Consider the following 22,232-nt stretch of genomic DNA (forward strand, 5'->3'; position numbering starts at 1 on the left):
ATAATAGAAAACCAAATTTAAAAAAAAACATCAGAGAGGCGCAGGGAGCCAGAACGAGGAGGATCATACAAGCCACACCTTTCATGGCTTCACTCGAAGCCCCCCAAAAAAACTGCAGCGCCACACAAACAAATGATGGCATTTTGGAGAGCGAGGGGGACGCAGCACATAAAAAGTCCTTTTCCACCAAAAACCCCATGAATAAAACATCAACCTCCAGAAAGAAAGTCCTTCAGCCGTCTCCCAGGATCCTGTTGCTTCCAAATTACTGTGTGTGTGTGTGTGTTTGTGTGTGGGGGGACGTGTGTGTGTGTGTGTGTGTGTGTGTGCGTGGGCGTATGTGTGTGTGTGTGTGTGTGTGTGTGTGTGTATGTGGGGGTGACTGCGTCAATTTGTGTAAACTGCCCCCGGCAAAAAAAAAAAAAAAAAAAAAAATGTCTTCCCTTAACCTCTATATTCAACGCGGAGCTGTTTCCACACTTTTCACAGTCGATGTCGGATTTTAAATGTGATTTAATTTGGCTTCAGGTTGTGTCGTCTTCCGCCCATTTAGTAGGAAAATGACTGTTTGTAGTCGAGGAACATTGGAATGATTAATACACAGTATAAAGACATTATATTGTATATATTTGGAATTTAGACACTGATCTTTTTCATTTATTTAGCTATGCTTTGTATTTGTCAAATTTTGATTTTCGTACAGTATATTGGGTTGATTTTTTTTTTTTCCGATCTTTTTCTATATTTATATTTGCATCATTTTTTAGGGGGGATAATTTAGCTGTTTTGTTTTGGGCCACCTTTGTATATCGATCTATTTTTCGCAGACTGTTACGTTTTTTTTTTTTTCTTCTAATTCCAACAAATTTTTAATTCTGTAGTCCGCACAGCAACGCGCCAATCACCACCGCGACAAATTCCTCCAGCATGAAAACGAACTCGGGAGCCAATAAGCGGATTACGGCCGCGCTTCTGAACAGATTGGCCGCCATGTTTGGGGTCGACCGAAAAAACGTCCCGGGCTGCCGTCTCCTCATTCGGCCGTACCGTTCTGCGTGAGCTTGGTGGAGCACAGGAAGCTGGTGATCCAGAAGGACTCCTTGGCGGCCTTCAGCGTCTGGTTGTTGGGCGGCAGGTTGGCTTTGGAGAAGGGGGACTTGAGGTAGCGGCCGCAGTCCGCCAGGTTGGCGTTCTCCTCGCACTGCGGGGGAGAAAAGAGGAGGGTGAAGGGGAGAATGCCGGGCGCTGTGGGGGACAAGGGAGGCCCCGTTGACGCGGCGGGCGACTCCAGCGACTACCTCAAAACTAATTTAAAGGCTGTTGTCTTTTGACCCGAGCCCTATCTCTCAGCCGCTGGGAGCCGACCGCCGCCGATGGGCATCGCGTTCTTGCCAATGAGTCCGGTATTGATCCACGCACTGGGGCCATCACGGCCGCCATTGTCCCGCTGCGTTATCACTCGGGGTTGACTCCCAGCGGTTGAGGAGCACCAGTTTTTTTCTTTATCACACAATGGAAGTATTCAGTGGGGAAAGTACTCAAGCAAAGACCTTCAAAAACAAGAGTTGAATTTGTTTCTTTATGTCCGGCTTTAAGAAGAGGAGGGAAAGAGGGAGCGGATGTCAGAAATAAATGTTTCTCTCTCTCTCTTTCTCTCTCTCTCTCTCTCTATAAATATATATATATATATATATATATATATATATATATATATATATATATATATATATATATATTGCTTCATGAAGACTGAAAATAAAGTGGGTTCTCATCAAAAACAATTATTTATTTACTTGCTAATGTATTTATTTTTGCTTTTTTAAGACCAGAAAAAGGGATTGGAAATTTGTCAAAAATGCATTAATTAATACATTCGTAGATTTACTGCTTTAGTAAGAGCAGGAAAATTATTTTTTAGTTGAACATCATACTTTTAACTTATTACGTGGAATAATGTCGGGTAGCTGAATAGAGGGGAGGGAAGTAGCGGAAACTGTGTGTGTGTGTGTGTGTGTGTGTGTGTGTGTGTGTGTGTGTGTGTGTGTGTGTGTGTGCGCACGCGTGCGTGCATGCATGTGTGTGTGTGTGTGTGTGTGTGTGTGTTGGGTTTGCTTATTGGTGTCTGTGGTTATTGGGAAACATGAAGTAATGCTGGTTGCAGAGTGTGGACATGTGACCGCGTGCTGGAGTTCCTCAGATGACCGTGTTTACAAGAATGCATTCCGTAATTTAACTTGATTTGGGGTTGTTTGTTTTTCGACAACATTTAAAGTGTGATCCAGGCAGGACATTCGATTCAAACTGTTGAATATGGCACCCCTACAGGGCCAAAATCGTTCAATTCCTTCATCTATTTATGACCCTTCCTCATGTGAATTTCTTGCGGACGGCTGAGAACATCCAAGCACCTAAACCTTCACAACAACTTGGACCCATTTCTCCGGCGTCTATTTTGGGTCTGCAGAGAAAATAGGCCATGCCGGCTTTTTTATTGAGCTTTCTGAAAACTTCCATCTGGTGCCCGGGCGGAAAAAAAGGGAGCGATTCCACCCGTCAGTGGGAACCGACGAGACGCGGCTCGAGCGTGGAAGCCTTCCAACGCTGTCCTCCAAACCTGGCGGGCTCAGGTAGGAGGAAGAGGGGGGGGGGGGGGGGGGGGGGATTTGGACCAAACAAACCTGGCAACCGGACCGGGAACCAAGGACGATGTGTCGACGCGTGCTTTGTCTTTATCGTTATTTAACTACGAACAACTTCTATGCGATCTCCGCCTCCCTATCCGAAGCGCAGGTTTCATTTGACAACCTGAGCCGACGCATGTAGTCTGCAATTACCGAGCTCTGGAGAAGCTTTAAATTGGGAGAATTGTTGGCTTGGTTTGCTCAAGTCAATAACTGTGTTAAAGTTTCAGGACCTCAACACCCGCCACGCATTCACGCACCATATTCACATGCGCCGCCGCACACCTGCAGTTACCACTTTTCACCATAGGTGCCGCCAAAAACAACAAAACGGAAATCTTCGAGATGGAGACTTTGCGGAGAATACAAATAATTCATACATTCTAAATATTGTGTCACCGTGGACGTTATTAATTAACAAACGGGTTCATGTGTGTGGGTGCAGCGTACATGCGATTGTAATTCAAGCCTATGCATCAAGTTAGAGCACCTGTGAAGTGAAATTAAAATAGTTTCTGAGTTGTCATACCGCAGAGAAATGTGTTATTGACCACTCAGCCAAGTTGATTAAAAAAAAATCGGCAGGTATATAGAACAAGGTTTCGAAATTGTGAAAAAAAAAAAAAAAAAAAAAGGCAGTTCCCTCTGCTCTGAGACGTTGGGGACGTGTCCGCTGAAGACGAGAACCACCGCCGCAGGTGCAACGCCGGAGGGTGCAAGGCGACGCCTTAACTCCAGGTGTTTAATCACAAAACAGCGTTTCATCCGAAACTCCGGGGCTGTTAGCTTAGATTATTTCACCACTGAGTCTCCGATGCTGACCCGGTGCTGATATAGTGTCGGGGGCAGGGCCATGCCAAGTAAGACCCCTCTATGTCATCGAGTCATGATTTAGCCCCTGGATTCACTCTACAGGGACTTTAAGTGATACAGTCGCATTAGTAGCAGCATGTTATTGATTCGTATGAGCCCGATGTCGTAAATCTATTTGTATAATGCCCTTTTTACATTACATTTTATACAAACAGTATAGAAATGTTTTCTATTTTCAATTTTCTATTACTTTTTTTTTTTTTTGCATCGCTCATTTGTTCTGGTGCCACTGTAACAGTGTGATTTCCCTCCGGTGACGAACAAAGTACATATCTGTTGATCTATCCAAATAATAATACAAGAATGACGACGTTTTCACAGAATTATCCACACAAGCTTCATACATGTTTTGCTTTTGATCTACAGTGTGTAATCCACAGCATGCATCCGTCTGGATTTCATTCACATGACCCCTGTAAGTGGCAATTACATGGTTATTACACGGTAATTACAACGGAAATTACAGCCAATTACAGCGGAAGGCAACTTTGTCCCGGCTGCAAAAACTAACTTTATACTATGAAAACTGAAACTTAATTTTGTTCAATGCCATCTTGTCCTGTAAGCAGCGACGAGGGTAGCCACGCACACATGCACACCCACAGGAACAGGAAGAGGAAGTACCTTGTGGATGATGAGCTCATGTGTTCCGTCAGGCAGCGTTCTGCCGTCTTCCTGCATCAGGGGAACAAAGGAGTAGCCAAACAACTTCTTCTCTCCCTTGTCTTTCGCTGGGGGAACAAAAAATAAATAAACACGCAAGTTATAAAATGTGATATAAGCTCAGATAAAATGATGAAAGGGAGTGAAGGGAAGTCTTCCCAACAAAGGGGGTAAGTATGTCGCCGCTCATATAGAGATATAGAAGAAAGAGAGACAAGTAAACATCACAAATTAATTTGGCGCCTGCAATAAACAATAATATATTCAGAGGCAATGACCTGCAACGGCTGCAGATTAGATATGGTTGCTACATTAACCAAGTGCACAAGTAAACCACTAAACTAGCAATTCAGCAATTCAGGATCCGATATCATAGGTGACGTATTTGTTGTTCTTATAAGTGTTTTGATACCGTTGAAAGCGTTTTGTTAAATAAGTTGTGTTCCATAGGTTTTATAACTGTTTTCTTTCATATCCCTCGGCTGGAAGAACGCAGAACGTCTATTGTGGCCAACAGTGTTTTATCAGGCTCTCTGAAGTTGGGAAAGGTGTCCCCCAAGGCTCTATACTGGACCCCTTATCATTAACAGTATGTAAATAATCACACCTTGTAATATCCAATACTGTTTTGTGTGGAATACACCTGTGTTACGTAGAATCAAAATGTACTGCTGACGATTTGTTTTATTTATGTAATTTGTTCTCAGCTATCTTTCAGCACCTGAAACCTTTTCGATCTTTTTTTTTTTTTTTTTTTCGCAGCCTGCCTGAATATAACAGCAAAAGGCCTGAAGACCTGAGAGGCTACTCATGGTATTTTTATGTGATATTTAGGTGATATTGCCCGAATCCAATGTCACACTTTGGGGATGACTTTTGGGGGTGCTCTCATAAGAAATATTTGAGAAACAATCATTTAAAATAGGGATATTATGGCCAATCAGGTAGAGGCGTTGACTCGAGTAGTCAACAGTTTTAGTAAACTGTATTACTTTACTGTGATACAGTCTAAAATACAACATTTAACTGTATCAGGATATTAAGACAACCGAGATCCCAGACCATATCTAGTGTCATATCACAACATTGAAATTATAACAATATGTCGTCCAGCCCTACAATAGAGTATAGGTTATAGTATAGTTAGTTTGTAGTTTTGAGTTTAGAGTATAGTAGAGAACTTTTTTTTAGGATGTTCAAAATGTGATTGTGGCATTGACATGCGATCTGCGCGCAAATATGCACACTTTTCAATTTCAAAGTCGTTGAAAATGGACAAAAGTTGAACAAAAGTTTCTCAAGGTTACATAAGCTCCAATAACAGAAAGTACTACCCCAGTGACCACCTTTCATTATCAAGCCCCGCTGAGCAAACTTGAGGAACCATAACCCGGAACGACACCACTACAACATTACGAGTGCAGAAGAATATCATCTCCTTAATTGGCTGCGTTGTCAGAGTGGCTCTGAAATAAACTGCTATTAGACAGGGAGGGTAGTAATGCCACGGCTGTCAGCGCTAATAGGGATTCTATATGTTCTGTTTTCCGCAAAGAGCATGGTAATACCAGCTTGTTATGAGGGATGAGGCTCTTCTCCCCAAAAAGCCAAGGCGACAGAGTGAGGGAGAGGGGGAGAGAGAGAGAGAGGGGGAGAGAGAGAGAGAGAGAGAGAGAGGCAGGGTGATTAGGGAGAGCAAGGAAAGGGAAATATGAGCATACTGTAATTACCCTCTTGCTTTCGGCCATTAAAATGTGTGAAGATGGGACGGAATAACGTCATTATGGACACACACAGGCACACACCTACACACACACACACACGCACGCACGCACGCACACACACCGACACAGTCAGTCCAACCATATAGGAAAGATAGACTTTGGATATGAGATTAGATATTTATTCATCCCTGTAGGGAAATAGTGTCGTTGAAGCAGCAAAGAGACAAAAGATGCAAGACAAATAGGTGGTAAGAAAAGGAAAAAAATGAAAAAAATAATGTATATGAACACGTACATATGCAATATTAGGTCTATATAATCTGTATACAAAAGACGCACACACACACACACACACACACACACACACACACACACACACACACACACACACTCCGGCAGTGTCTTACTGGAGCAGTGTCGGAACTCAAAGCGGACGTGCGAGCCCCGGAACATGTCGACGGGGATGGGCAGCTTGATCTGCTCGGCCCAGCGCGGGCTGTTGTTGTGGTACAGAACCAGAGAGTGGTACTCGTCCGCCCCGGGCTCTCCGGAACCAGCCGCCACGTGGCTCTGGACGGCGGGAGAGAGGGAGGGGGAAGGGGGCCAGAGAGAGAGAGAGAGAGAGATATTAGACACTAGAGAATGAAAATCGCGCTGCTGTGAATGGTGCACACACAGAGTGACCCAGAATGAGACAATACTTTGAATCAGGTGTTTGTCTTTGCCTTATTTCTTCCTTTCTTCGACCAGTCGAGTCGACATACAGTAGCTCGTTTGTCAGTCGAGAGGGTGTGATGCATGCATTCTCTGCGTAGTGCATTTTAGTGACGATTTTAAGACTCTCTTTTGGACTCTCGGCGTTTCTGTTATTTTTCGTTGCTGTCCAACAGTTTTTAAATATTCAGCTCTTTCAGCTGATTGAGTATGGATATTTGGTTTTATAAATATTTTATTTTCTTTGTTTAGAAGTTGACTGCTTGATAATAATAAAAAATATAATGATAATAATAATAATAATACTACATATAATAATAGTAATAATAGTAATAATAATATTGATAATAACATTGATGATAATAATAATAATAATAATAATAAGACATTTCAATTATTTGCCGTTCATACATGAAATGCATCTCAAAGTGCTTCACATTTAATAAAGGGATAAAAGGAAAACAAAAAAATTAAACAATAATCACGGATTGATTAATTGGTTGATTTAAGTGTATGCCAATCCACCTCGCTGATTTCAATGTTGGCAAATGTTATTTTTGATTTTCTTGATTTATGTCAATAATTACGTAATCACGTCAATTAGCGGAAATCAAGCTCTCGGAATTGAAATGGAGAGATGGAAAAGGAAAGAGGGCCAGAATTAGACAAAGGAAGACGAGGGGAAGGAAGTGATGAAGCAAGGGGGAGGAGGGAAGGAGTGAGACAGAGCAGAAAAAGGGGAAGAAAGTGAACAGAAGGGGGACACGGAAGGGGAGATAAGTGGAGAGGAGGGAGAAAAAAGACAGAAGAGACAGAAATAGAAATAGAAGGAGACGAGAGGGTCAAGTGGGGGGGAGAGAGAGAGAGAGAGAGAGAGAGCGAGAGAGAGAGAGAGAGTGAGAGAGAGAGAGAGAGAGAGAGAGAGAGAGAGAGAGAGCGAGAGAGAGAGAGAGAGCGAGGGGAGAATGAATAGATGACCGAGATGAAAAGAAAAAAGTCCCAGGTTGGCAAAATGAACAACACATGTGTGTGTGTGCTTGTGCGTGTGCGTGTGTGTGCGTGTGCATGTGTGTGTGTGTGTGTGTGTGTGCGTGCTTGTGTGTGAGAGAGAGTATGTGTGTATGTATGTCACTGTAGTGTGTTTGTGTGTACATGTGACTGTGTGTATGTAAATGTGTGTGTGTGTCACTGTAGGTGAGTGTGTGTGTGTCTCTGTATCTGTGTGTACAGATACAGATGTGCGGATGTGTGTGTGTGTGTGTGTGTGTGTGTGTGTGTGTGTGTGTGTGTGTATGTGACTTTATCCGCGCTGTCGGTGTCGGATGCTGGAAGCAGAACCACGGGCGAACGTTCAGTTCATCTGGGTCGCAGATATTTAAAGAGCTCACATCATGCATTTTTTATGTTCTGATCCGTTCCCTGACCAATTAAAATAAAATCGGAAAGTTATGTCTGTGTATATATATATTTAGTAATGTTCTAGTAGTAGTAGTAGTAGTAGTCATCAAAGTAGCAGCAATAGTAGTAGTATGAGTTAGTTTAATAGTATGAGTTGTAGAAAGAGTAGTAGTGGTAGTAGGAGTAGGAATATTTGTAGTAGTAGGAGTAGTAACAGGAGTAGTAGGAGAAGAAGTAGTGGCATTAGAAGGAGGAGTAATATGAGTATAAGTAGTACTAGTAGACATAGCAGTAGACATCTTAGTAGTAGCAGTAGGAGTATGAGTTGGAGTAAGAGTAGTAGTAGTAGTGGAAGTGGTAGTAGTAGTATTAGTTGTAGTAGTAGAATTGTATTTGTCCTGGTAGCAGCAGTAGTAGTAGTAGTAGTAGTAGTAGTAAGTGGAGTGAGTGAGGAGTAATAGGAGTAGGAGTAGTAGTCGATGTAGTAGTAGCAGGAGGAGTAGCAGGAGTAGTAAAGGTAGTAGGAGTAGAAGTAGTGGTAGTGGCAGTAGTTGGATGAGTAATATAAATAGGAGTAGCAGTAGGAGTAGTACTAGTATGAGTATGAGAATGAGTAGTAGTAGTAGTAGAAGACGTAATAGTAGCAGCAGTAGTAGTAGGAGTCTAGTAGTAGTAGTAGTAGTAGGAGTCTTGTGGTAGTAATAGTAGTAGTGGTGGTAGTAAGAGTAGACATAGTAGCAGTCATAGTAGTAGCAGCAGCAGTAGGAGTAATAGAAGGAGGAGTGGTAGTAGGAGGAGTAATATGAGTAGGAGTAGTAGCAGCCATAGTAGTAGTAGTAGACATAGTAGCAGCCGTAATAGTAGTAGTAGTCAGTCTTGTAGTAGCAATAGTAGCAGTAGTATTAGTAGTAGTAGTAGTAGCAGTAGTATTGGTAGTAGTATAGTAGTAGTAGGAGTAGCAGCAGTAGTTGTAGTATAGTAGTAGTAGTAGGATTAGTAGTAGAAGTAGTAGCAGTATTATAGTTGTAGTAGGATTAGTAGTAAAGCATTATTATTATTATTAGTAGTAGTAGCAGTAGTAGCAGTAGTAGTAGTAGTAGTATAGTAGTAGTAGTATAGTAGTAGTAGTAGTATAGTAGTACTAGGATTGTTACAGATTCTCCATAACAAAGCCTCACCTTGAGGGCGTGGCCGTCGATGTCCAGCAGGTAGACTGTGATCTCCACGTTGCGGGCGACGCTCTTTCCTCCCTTGTCGAACTCGCCCTTCTCCAGGGTGATGTAGAGGTCGTTGCGCATCTCTCCTGCCGAGGACGGAGCACGCACAACATCCATTATGGACGGGAAAACCACGCTCCGCCCACTTCGAAGACGCCAACCGCTCCACTCCCGGCGGCGCCGGGCGCGATTCGGCCCTAAGAGCGGCCGTGCCGGTACCTCGGAACCGCCATTCCCCTCGTTTGAATGTTGGTGTATTTTCCAACGTTTAAAGTGGCGATCCGTGCCTGTGTTGGGTGGATCACACCACCGCATTCAAGATGTCGACAGTTTGGTGTTTCCTTTGCTCCAACCTCTAGGCGTCGCCCTCGTTATTCTTTCACAGTTCTCCCTCTTCTGACCCTGTGATTGATTTCCTTTCTCCTGAAGTGGAATGGCGGACCCCGTCACCAACAATGTAAACGGCGTCATAGGGGAACACATGCATGACGGAAATACCGTGAATGAAACTCGATAATCTGACGACTTTAGTGGTGGGAATTTTTTTCAACCCTGAAGTTAAATTATCTAGAGTATAATGACACCAAAAACGTTTTTTTAAATAGAATTCAGCAAAAAAAAACAAAAACAAAAACCCCAAAAAACATGGTGGCTGCTGTTTTGTTCGTAATTATCTTAAGAATGGGGGGGGGAGACGGACCCCGCCACAAACAATGGAGGCAGCAAATAGCGGAGCACATACATTATTCAAATACAGTGAACGGGTGTTTCATATACAGTGGCAGCTAAATAAAGCATCAAATATGAGATTTTTTTTTTTAACAAATAAAATGTTATGGATTAATAACACTTTAATCAATCACTTAAGGTGGTAATCCGTAACATTTTTTTTTTTTTTTTTTTTGTTAAGAAAATACCACATTTCATACTTTATTTACTTAACCTTATAAGAAACGGCCATCCCATGTATTTATACTGCGCACGTGTTCCCCTACGCGCTGCGCTGTCGCCATTGTTGGTGGCGGGGTCCGCCTTTCCCGCCGAGAACCAAATGAACGAGAAGAATAAGTCACAACGATGCATCGCGCACTTTGTTTTTACGAGGTTTAAACATTTTTCTTTTTTTACTGCGTGTATGTAGACGGAGCATGTGTGTCTGGAGATATGCGCGGTTAAAAGTTGGCAATTCAAACAGCGTCGCAAGGGCACAGGTGTTTCCTGCAGAGTGTTGGTTTCAGACCCAACACGCACACGCACACACACACACACACACGCACACACACACACACACACACACACACACACACACACACACACACACACACACACACACACACACAGCTCTGTTTGCGCTTTGGATTAGTGAGCTCCAGTCATTTCTCGCCGGCAAATAGACGCCCGACACCCCGACCTGCAGACAAACCAAACAGCGGATGAACTTGGCGAGACGCCGCAGATACAGTTCACCCACGGACCCACGGAGCGGCCGCGGTTTGATCCGCCGGGGCCGATACGGAAAGGGAAAACAGCGATCACGATCACACGTGGCTAAGGGGATTACCCTGCAAGCATGAGAGATTAAAGAAGATAAAGAAAAATGATTGCTATTTGATTAGCCCTCAGCGTAAGCGTTTGGAGCTGCGTGCCGCGTGGGGAAGGTGCTTCACGAGCTCAAGGTTTATTTGTATTGTTTTCATCGGCTCAACGTGTGAAGGCAGCTCAGGGCCAAGACGCTTTGTGTGTCTTCTTGAGCGCGACGCTGAACCGCTAACTGCTTGCTCTGCAGCACGGGGTTCTCAATCTGAGGCCCAGGGACCTCGCATTGACATTGAACTTCACCTTTATTTCACTTACAGGATGGTGCCACCATGAGAGAATGTACAATAATGACTGTTTATACCAGGGGTTCTCAAACTGTGGGTCCCTGACACCTGGGCTGGGCAGCTGATCTTTTGCACAAAAATAAAGGAAAATGTGTTTTTTTTTTTTTTATTGAATATGTTTTCACAAAAAAAAAAAGAAAAAAGAAATTTAAGAAATAATTCTCTCAGTTCAATTATTCAGTAGATGCACCACCACGAAATAACTTTTCAGGCTACATTTTCAACAAGAGAGGCCAGGAGAAAGAGCGAGCGCGCCCGCCGCCTGCGTGCGTGCGTGCGTGCGGCTGCACGGAGCGTCCCTGTAACCATAGCAACTCGCTCTCCCGCTCCGGTCCCCGCCAATTGTGGCGGGCGAAGGGGAGGCGCTCTGCCGGCGCGAACGCTGCTGCGGCGCCGAGCGCACGATGGCCAATGTCAACCTGACGGAAATGGAAATGGAAAAAAATTGATGGAAATGTCCAATTGACAAGCTTCGCCTGGTCAAAACGCGAGGCTGCCCCCGCACTAAGCGGCGACGTTTGGTCACCCATCGAGCGACACGGACGACGATAATGATGATGATGACGATGATGATGACGACGATGACAACGGCTCACCAAATATAACGTTAAATATATCAAAAAACCACAGCGATGCAAATGATAATTTTTTTTTCGGCACAAATGAAACAAATCCTGAATCGTGAATCAGACGTGGGTCCGCGAGATTTTTTTTTTGGGGGGGTCGCCAGCCTGATTTAGATCATAGTTGCACAGCGTCGACACTAAATCACATCTAACAATAGGGCACTTCTCAGATCGGGCTCCCACGGACTTGACTACTATCAGATGGGCTCAGTGGCCTTGATGTGGATGGCAGCGGTGGTTTTGTCACCGCCAGGATCACAGCCCAAAAAACAAAAATAAAATAAAAATGCAATTCAGACGTTTTTTTTTTTCAGCTTCTTTTTGCCGGCGATGTTTTGCATCATTGGGAGAAAACGCTCAAGGAGACGTCAACGTTGCACCAGACCGCTTCCACTTCCTTCCAAAGGAGGATTCATGCATTTTGGTAAACGCCGCAGTCAAGAGAGACGACAGGCCTGCTTCCTGAACAGCCGAGCGGCGGTGGGCTTCCCATATATGCCCTCAAGTGTGTGTGTGTGTGTGTGTGTGTGTGTGTGCGCGTGCGTGCGTGTGTGTGTGCGTCTGTGTTTGAATCATATCTCTATCTGTAGGGCCAGATTGATTTTTTTTCTGCTCTTAACAACGGTCGCCATGGTAATCCCGAGGCACTTCAAAACACAGATACTGTACTCAAGCACACACACACACACACACACACACACACACACATACACACACACACACACACACACACACACACACACACACACACACACACACACACACACACACACACACACACACACACACACAGTAAAGATGACCTGGTGGAGAGAAAGTACGGAGAGAATGAGAAAGAGATTTTTAGAGAGTTTTATTTTAATGCTGCAGATCGATATGGAGATGGACAGGGAAGCGAGAGAGAGAGAGAGAGAGAGGGAGGGAGAGAGGGAGAGAGAGAGAGAGAAGGAGCGATGAAGAGGGTGAGAGAGGTAACAAGGGAGGCAGAGAGGCCGAGAGAGACACCTGAATAGTGAGAGGAACGATAGGAGGGGGAAAAGGAGCGGTAGAGATGGAGAGAAAGAGAGAGAGAGAGAGAGAGAGAGAGAGAGAGAGAGAGAAGGATAGAAAAAACAGGAAATAAATGAGGGAAAATTTTTTATAAAAAGAGAGAAAGGCAGAGAAAAAGACAAGACCAAAATGAGGGGCGGGATAGAGGGAATGGGAGAAATCGACGAAGGGATTAAAAAGAAAGAAATGCAGAGAGCGAATAGCGGAAAGGCGAGAATAACGGAATACGAGAGGAAACAAAGGACAAGTAGAGAAATAAATGAATAAACAAATGAATAAAAAGGAGAAAGGGAGACAAAGAAGAAGAGGACAAGAAATGAATGAAGAGTGATGTGGAGATAATGAGAGAAATCGACAGAGGGATCAAGAGAGAGAAAATGCAGAGAAGGAGAGAGAGAGAGAGAGAGAGAGAGAGAGAGCGGGCCGAGAGAGAGAGAGAGAGAGAGAGAGAGAGAGAGAGAGAGAGGGCAGGGACGGAGAGAAACGTAGAAGGATATACTGTAGGAGGGAAAGAGAGGAAAGCCAGACCCGAAGAGCGATGCATAGATAATGAGAGAAATCGACAGATGGATTTAAAAAGGAATAAATGCAGCGAGAGAGAGAGAGAGAGAGAGAGCGAGAGAGAGAGAGAGCGAGAGAGAGAGCGAGAGAGAGAGAGAGATGACTAGAGAGGCAGAGACAAGAAGAAAAAAATGGAGAAAACAAAGAATCAGAGGAAGAAATTGAGAAACACATAAATAAATAAAACGGAGACGGAAAGACAAAGAGAGCGAGAGAGAGAGGGAGAGGGAGAGAGAGAGCGAGAGAGAGAGAGAGTCGGGCTCTCTCGCCCAGGGCGCACTCTTCCTCTCGCAGGGAGGAAGGTGGGAGTGCTCAGCATTAAGGGATCGGATCCAGACAAAGACGGTGGCTGTGAACATGAACCTGCCCGGCGTTAGTTGGGTACCGGGGGGTCGGGGGAGACGCAGTGAAATAAAATGTAAAATCCTCCCCAGACGTCCGCTCCCCACGAGCGAGCGAGCGAGCGAGCGAGCAAGCAGCTGCGGCGTAAAAAAAAAAAGCCCAAAACCCACAATGCAACACGTGCAGCCCCCATTCATTTACGGCAGTCTAGTCTCCTTTTAATATGCACACACGATCATATTGATATATAGGCTACGTTGGGTACATTGATGTAAATTTGTAACCATGGCAACCGTGCGGTTGCACGCGGCCGTCATCCAGACGCCGCGATCCCTATCTGCTGGCGGCGAGATAAGCGCCTCATTTTCTCGGGGCGCCCTCAGGTGCGATTCAAATATCGCTCTCCTCTCGCACCGGCGCGGGGAACGCCCGTGGGTAAGAAGGTGGGAGAGTTTCCCGGGTGTTGCCACGGCAACAGTAGATGCGCCGCTGCTAAGCGCGCCCACACTGTACAGCGGGCGCCGGGAGATGGACGGGGAAAGGGGGCGACACGGGGGGGGGGGGATATGTTGAGGGAGGAGAAAAGGTTGCTGAGTGAAACAAATGCGCTTAAACCTCCGGCGAGCGGAAAACCACGGGCGGATTTGCCTATTTTTTGAAACCTAACCAGTCCACTGGTCCGCACCAGAGTTTGCCTGATTCGTTAAGTTTCCTCTTTTGCATTTCCGTCCGGTCGGTTTCACACCGCAACAAATGAAGGCGCACCAACAGTCGTTTTATTCATGGGACCCCGCGTCGCGAGTTTCTTGGCAATGAGTGGCAGCCATGTGTAAACAAAGAAATGTACGTGTATATTAGGTGTCTGTACGTTGGTCCGGATGTTGCCGTAGCTTCTTTACTTTTTTTGCCAAAAGCCCTCTTCCGCCACTTCTCACCAGATACCTCAAAGGTGTCTACATTTTTGTGTTCTTTCTCCCGCTATTAACGCACATAGTTCTCACTCCATATTCAATTGCGTTTACAAGACTTATATTTCCCAATTCCTTGTATCGTGTTCAAATGGGTCAGAAAGGTCCGAACATAAGGAAAAGATCTGAACAAACTAGGCATGCCACAGTGCATGGTATTATAATAATAATAATAATAATAATGATAATAAAAGTAATAATAATAATAATAATAATAATAATAATAATAATATCTTTATTTATATAGCACCTTTAAAAACAGAGTTTACAAAGTGCTTTGACAGAGAAATAAAAGCAGTGTTCAGATCATGAAATTAAAAGGCAAAGGAACATTAATAAAAAGTCATTAAAACCATTCATTAAACTGTAAAAACGGATAAAGAGACAAAAAAAAACGAATAAATGGATATAATGTGATAATAAGAAATAGAAATAAAAAGGAAAAAATGTAAATAAATAAGTAAAAAATAAAATGGATAAAGAAAGGGGGTTCATAGAAGGGATTTAAAAGAAGTCACTCTGCCGGATCTCCTCAGGCAGGTTGTTCCAAAGCCGAGGTGCCCTGACCGAAAAGGCGTCACCTTTAGTTTTAAGTCTCTGCTTTGGAACAGCCAGGAGGGCCACGTCCACCTGAGGATCTGAGGCCGCGCACTGGCTTATACGGGGTCAACATATCTGTTATGTAGGAATCTGATATCTGTTGGAGACAGACCCAAACATGCTTTGAAAGTCATCAATAAAATCCTAAAATCGATTTCTGAACTGAACAGGGAGCCCACGGAGAGAAGTCAGGATCCGGGTGATGTGACGTCGTTTTTACGAACCGGTAAGAAGCAGAGCCGCTGCGTTCTGAACTCGTTGCAGGCGAGAGAGTGACTTTTGGTTGATGCCAGAAAGGAGTTACAGGAGTCTAGTCTGGAGAAAATGAGGGCGTGGATTACTATTCCCGGGTCGCTGTGTGATAGTACTGGTTTGATTCTTGAAATGGTTCTCAGTGGAAGGAAGCGGGACTGGACTGGAATGTTGTTCAAAGTTTAGGTCAGAGTCAAACAGTACCCCCAAGTTCCTGGCAACAGACTTAATATTTGTGGACAGAGTGCCAAGGCCCCTCTCAATATGCCCGGGAGAATTTTGGGGGAGCGAAGAGTATGATTTCTGATTTTGAATTATCGAGTTGAAGAAAACTCGGTGCCATCCGACGGTTGATACCATTGAGACAATCTGCAGCGGCAGCTCGGCTGTTCGGGTCACCAGGCCTCAGGGGAAGGTTTGTCTGTGTGTCGTCTGCGTAGCAATGAAATGAGACGTCGTGTCTTTGGATAATTTGGCCAAGAGGCTGCACACAGATGAAAATAAAAGGGGACCTAAGATGGAACCCTGTGGTACACCACAGGTAATTAGAGCTGTAGAGGATGAGTCGCTACCTATGGAGACTGCGAAGGTTCTTTCTAAAAGGTAGGAATAAAACCAGGCAAGTGCGGTGTCCTTGACGCCAACCCAGGTGTTAGGGCGGTCAATTAAAACGGCGTGATCTACAGTGTCAAAGTGAAATAATTAAAATTGCACTTATCCTTTGAGAAGGGCAGTTTCTGTGCTACGTAAAGCTCTCAAACCGGCCTGGAAAAAAGCAAAAAGCTGGGTTGATACCACCTTCTTAAAAAAAACCTTTGAAAGAAATGGAAGTTTAGAAATGGGCCAGAAATTGCTAATAACAGAGCGATCAAGGCTTGGTTTCCTTAAAAGAGGATGGACCACAGCATGTTTAAAAGTAGAAAGAAAAAATGCCTTTCTTCAGCGAGCTATTTATAATTGATGATATACTTATACTGAGTCCAATTGTGTCAATCACCTGCTTAAGAAGGTAAAAATGATGGTAACACAGTTTCAAAATTGCTAAAATAACTGTCAATGACCAGCGTGTATAACTTGGTCAGGGGCGTAATTCCCTGTCTTATCATCAGCTTTTTTTCCGCAAAAAAGTTTCACAAACGCATCTCTGGTGAGACCTGAGTAAGATGGCAAGGTGGGGGCGGGTGGCGTGATGACGGAGTCTCGTACCTTAAATAAAATTCTGGGGCTGGAATGGTTTGCAACAATCAGGTTAGATGCTAAGCTGCTCTTGCTTCCTTCTGTGCCCTTCCAGAGCTCATAAAATACGTTCAAACCACTCTTTTTCCATCCCCGTTGTCTGCCAGTCCCTCGTTAGGTCCTGGGTGGATTAATTTAGCCAGGGTCGGAAAAGTTTTATTTGACTTGGACAGGACTGTTGTGAGTGATAAAGAATTGGGATAGATATCCTTTGCCTCCACACAGATGTCCGTTGCCTCAATGTTTTCAGGGCTGAGACCACTGTAAAGTACTAAGTCAAGGGTGTGGCCGTTAGAATGTGTAGGTTCTCGTACTTGAGTGCTAGAGTGAGGTTGAAAGAGTCAGGAGCATCCATAAAATCAGTAATAAAAGTGTGGCTGGGACAGCAGACATGTATGTTAGAGTCACCTAAAATCAGAACTGTCATAATTTGACATAAAATGAGATAACTCAGCAAATTCTTGGTTAAAAACATTATTTAGTTGAGGCGAACTATAAATGATTAAAATTATCACCTTTGCCCCCCACAGTCATACGCACAGTGTTACACTAGTTATTTATGACAGACTACTATAAAAACATTTTTTACACCTTTTAAAGCTTTTACATTTTTTTTTTTAAATATAAAGATACCGAAACCGTCCAGTTACCGTGGCCCCCTGTTGCATCCCTGGTCCAAACCTAAGGAAAAGTTCCGAACTTAAGGAAAATGTCCGAACTCGAGGGAAAAAGTCCTAACTTAAGGAAAAGGTCCTAACTTTAGGAAAAGGTCTGAACTTAAGGAACAGGTCCATGGGCGCTCACTAAACCAGCACCCTAAAGAGGATGGGAGGGTCAAACTGAGAGGAAGCAAATATGAAACAACAACCGCCTGCAGACCGACGTGAATTTGTTCTTCAACAGTCTATTTAACAGTGAAACACTTCCCGACATCCTGAGGGCGCCGCACCCTGGTCGCACGAAGCCAAATATACCCAGAGCGCCGAATCCTCAGAGTCCACCGAACCAATCGGGTGGGTTTGCTTTACTCACTCACACACTCTTTTGCATCCATATGGGAAACGACGTCCAATGTCGCTTTGTTTAAAAAAGGTAAGGTCAAAAATGTGGCGTCTTACCGGGCATGATGACGTCAGAGAAGCCCAGTTTTCGGGTGATGGAGACGCCCCGAGTGAAGAGGACCATGTACTCCCTCCTCAGTTGCTCAATGTCTCCGTGGAGGAGCTGCAGAGCCACCGCCAGGCCTGGAAACACAGCACGGATAACAGCACGCAGTGAAAAGGAAGCAGGAAACGGTAATACACAATAAACACTTTAAGTTAATTTAAGTTCTGCTTGGTTCAATTACGATTATATTCCGTTTTGGCAGAGTCACTGGATAAGCCACTTGGGTTGTTCTTTTACACTGTGTATTCAATTTCACTACTCTGCTTCTGCTATCTCTTATTTTCCTTTTTTCCCCCCAATTGTTCCACTGTCCATCCTGTATTTTTGTATGTGCAGTATTAACCTGTGTTAAACAACCAACTTCACTCCGTAAACACTGGCCAGTGTCGCAAACCTCAGATTTTCAGTCCAGACATTGTTCCAGACATCTTTTGGTTTTTTTGCCCGAAGGCATTTCTCCCACTCAATATAGTCCACGGCGAGGTCTACGATTGACAGGTTTTTGATAGTATCTGCGGTTTTAATTTGCATATACTGCATGCAGGAAAAAGACCAGCTGTAAGTGCTTGGGCAGATAAATTAAAAATGTAAAAAAAGGTGTAAATGTCATTGACAACATGTAGATTTTCCATCAGACAGGAATTAATGAAGAGAGTTGCATGAGTGACAGCATGATGGAGCTCCAGCACCCTGCCCCTGGCGTGCACCAAGCAAGAAACCGCCGTGGGGAAAAAGCCCCCGATCTCTAGGTGCTCAAAGCTGGAAAAAAGTAATGACTTCGACATATACTGTAGACACACACACACGCGCACACACACACACACACACACACACACACGCACACACACACACACCATCAACAATAAAAACAAGGCATGAGTCACCACCACCCTCGACACTTCCTTTTTATTAAGGGCAAATAATCCTCTGTGTAGATCGACGCCTCAATTCAATATCCTCACACAATAAATCCAAATATCAATGGAGCTGAACCTAAACGAACCTTCTGCCTGCCGCCCGGGCTGCCGCCGCTTCTTACTGTACGGAGTGCGCCGGTGGAAAGAAGTGATTGGAAACTATTTGGGGGGGGGGGGGACTTTAAAGGGAGCTTTTGGATGGCTGTGCATGTTGTCAGTTCATTACCGAAAGGCTCGTGAACCCAGTGGTCTCCAGACCCTGAGAATCAACAACTCCACGTCGTGAGAGAGGTGCCAACTCCTCCTCGCAGAGAACGAGACGGCGTGAAGACAGAAATAAAGGGAGCGTGCCAGAGGCCAAGGGGGCGGAGGGAGAGAATGTCAGGATCGGGAGCTTTCAAAAGAATCCACGATTAGCGAGCAGGTGGAAAACGTGAGACGGAATCGGGACCGTCTGCTTGGACGGAATCATTTTCCCGCACCTTGGAAAACTTGGGTGCCAAGGTTTAGGCCTGACGGTAAAATTCTCGTTTCTTGAACTGAAACTGCACTGGAAACAGGTGCAATTGCCTCTCCACATTTCCAAATCCGTACTCTCCCTCTGCATCGTCTCGCCCCCTTCCTCCCTTTATTGGGCAAAAAGCGCAGTGTTCCAATTTCTATCTTAACAGCAGTGTGTTGATCCGTCCTCGGCTAATTGGCTGCTAATGGAAGACCGCTGGAGCGCTGCCAGGTCTGCTGGGCAGGAATTCCATACAGTGCGACTGCTTGAGACACACACATGGATGCGCACGGGCTAATGCGAAGAGACGCAACCACCCATCTGCAGGCACACCAACCAAACGCACACTCACGCACATGCACAAAAGCATGTGCTCACACATCCACGCCGCACGGCCAAAATGACGGGGAATCTCTAATTAGTGGATTCAGGTACTTCAGCCGCAGTCGCTGGGGACGGGTGTATAAATATCAAGTACATGGGCGCGACAGCACTGGCAACGGAAAGGCTGAGAAGCTCAGTGACTTTCGACCGTTCCGACACGTCGGGAAATTCGACCGACCGGCAAATTTCACACCTTTCCGGTTCATCAAGTCCGGTCAACTGCGAAACGTGCGGAACTTGCGCAGGGGGCGACAGCAGGCCAAACATTGAGTCAGCCGCGCAAGCTCACGCGAAAAGGTGCCGCCGAGTACTGAGGCGTGCGGTGCTTTCGTAAAAAACTGTCCTCGGGCGGCAGAGCTCAACAAAGTTCGAAGGAGCCTCCGGAAGCGACGCTGGCGCACGGAGCGCCGGAATGGGTTTCTACGGTTGAGCGGCCTAAGCCAAGGCCTAGGCAATAAGCCTGAGATCACCATGTGCAATACCGAGCATCGGCTAGAAAGGTGTAGAGTTCGCCCCCATCGGAAACTGGAGCAGTGAAATGGACTTTCTGGGATGATGAATCGTGCAGTCATCTGAGCCTGCCCACATAATTCTACCAACCAAATTGGTGGACACACCCACCCATTGGTACCTACCAAATTAGTGAACCAACCCAATTGCATAGTGCATGTCCACAGTATTCTCTTGCGGAGGAGGAATAATGGAATGGGCTGTTTCCCATGGTTTGGGCTATGCTAAGTTCCAGAGAAGGGAAAGCTTAACACTACAGCCCGCAATAACACTGTATTCAATTCCACGGCTGCAGTTTGGCACTTTTGTGTTCCAGTTCCAGCATGAGAAGGCCCCCTTGCACAAAGTCTGTTGAGATGGGCGCGGAAGAACCTGACCGCTCTGGACGGGAGCCCTGACCTCAGCCTCTTCTAACCCCATTTGGGACGAAATGGATGTTGACCTATTCGCACCACGTCTCTGACCTCGCTTACTGTATGGACTTTTTGCTGAATGGAAGCGTAGGCGCTCCGTTCTGGAGGAAACCTTCCCGGAAGAGTGGCGCCCGGCAGTGCAGGGGGCAGAAACTCCACGTTAGAGACCATGATTTGGGATTCAGATGTTTGATACGGATCGGACACAGATCCAACAAAGGGCACATGTGGACCAGTATGAGCGTGTTATTTATCACATCCACACACAACACATAAACACATATAAACGCAAACACAATATCAGGAAACAGCGAGTCCCTCCTCTGTGTCAGTCGCTCTCCTCGAAGCAAATATAATGAATTGAAAACCTTTGCGGCAGACGAGGGGGCGTGGTCGAGCCACGGTCTGCAGGTGACGAGCCCCGCGGCGCAGCTCGACCGGCTCCGCCCATTCAGCCACATTAGCGCTGATCGATCGGACCCGGCTGGGAGAGCTTTCTTGCGTGTTGTTTTGTCTTGCAGTGGGGATGGCGCGGTGCAGGAGACGTGCCCCCGCGGGCCATACCGTGGGGCCCACGGCCCCCCGATTCTGATCAATCCGACTTTACTTTATGTTCACACTTTGGCCAGCGAGCCATTTTCTTTTATGAGTCTTAATAAAAACCCCGCCACGTCGGCACCTCACTGCCCGAAAGCCTCCCTCGCCGGACCCATATCTGTGGCTAGAATCTCCCACACCTTAAATAATGCATTGGACTCCATAACTTAACTGGATTAATGCAGACGGCACGTTTTGTGCTCCAGTGGACAAAGTCAACAAAACCATGGGCAAACATGTTCTGCAATGTGTTATCCGCCCTCTAATAGCGTTTGGTTGTGGAATTGTTGCCCCTGGGGAACAATAGACTTTTCGGGGGAAAGTTGAAAGGACCCAGTGAAAATGCAGAGCTAATGATGTTGTGAGCACTGCGTGCTTGGGCGTTTCGGAAACGGCCACAGCGTGTTCTAGGACCAGGAAAGAAGTAGAGCACGCTTTTCACCCAACTCCAGTTGTATCCGTGGGTAAGGTTTCTTGGAATGTTTGGTTCAAAGCGGATGTTAAATCGCCTTTTTCTTTTTGTTAATGTGTAGGCCCAAAGCATTTTCCCCCTGCTTCCCCATATCTCTAACATATTGCACTACTAACAGGCTTTTATCACTCAATGTCTCCAAAGAAGGAACTCCTTTCTAGCTATGTTAAGTTTAGTGGTAGCAGAGCAGCAGTGAAATGATCGTTGTCAATCACATGATTGATCCAGTAATTCCATCCGCAAGGGAAGCGGTTAAAACACAACATTTCATCAACTCGAATGAATGAAATAATCTATCGTATATTTAAATACATCTGATGGAGTTTTTGTAAACCGGGATAACAGGATAGGAAGAATAAAGCCCCGGCAGATCTAGCGCTCGGCAGGAGCGATGGAGGGATTTATGCCAGACAGTCCATGGCAAACATCCCGCGTGTCTAATAAACACTGCAGCCAAAAAGCCCTGAGTGAAGAAGCCGCTT

At 45.2% G+C, this 22,232-nt stretch overlaps 1 protein-coding gene across 4 annotated transcripts in view; it reads right to left on the reverse strand.

Moving 5' to 3' along the window:
* dock4b (dedicator of cytokinesis 4b) overlaps nt 1-22,232 on the reverse strand; it is a gene marked incomplete at both ends in the record, with an annotated part of 164,024 nt that overhangs the window by 73,528 nt on the left and 68,264 nt on the right. For all 4 annotated transcript variants that reach the window (XM_080022376.1, XM_080022375.1, XM_080022378.1 and 1 more), the window contains 5 exons: nt 1,048-1,201; nt 4,179-4,285; nt 6,349-6,511; nt 9,232-9,356; nt 17,907-18,032. In XM_080022376.1, coding sequence (XP_079878502.1) covers nt 1,048-1,201; nt 4,179-4,285; nt 6,349-6,511; nt 9,232-9,356; nt 17,907-18,032 — 675 coding nt within the window. The remainder of the gene's footprint in view (nt 1-1,047; nt 1,202-4,178; nt 4,286-6,348; nt 6,512-9,231; nt 9,357-17,906; nt 18,033-22,232) is intronic.

The sequence above is a fragment of the Zeus faber genome (genome assembly GCF_960531495.2).
Source record: "Zeus faber genome assembly, chromosome: 21".
Taxonomy (NCBI): Eukaryota; Metazoa; Chordata; class Actinopteri; order Zeiformes; family Zeidae; genus Zeus; species Zeus faber.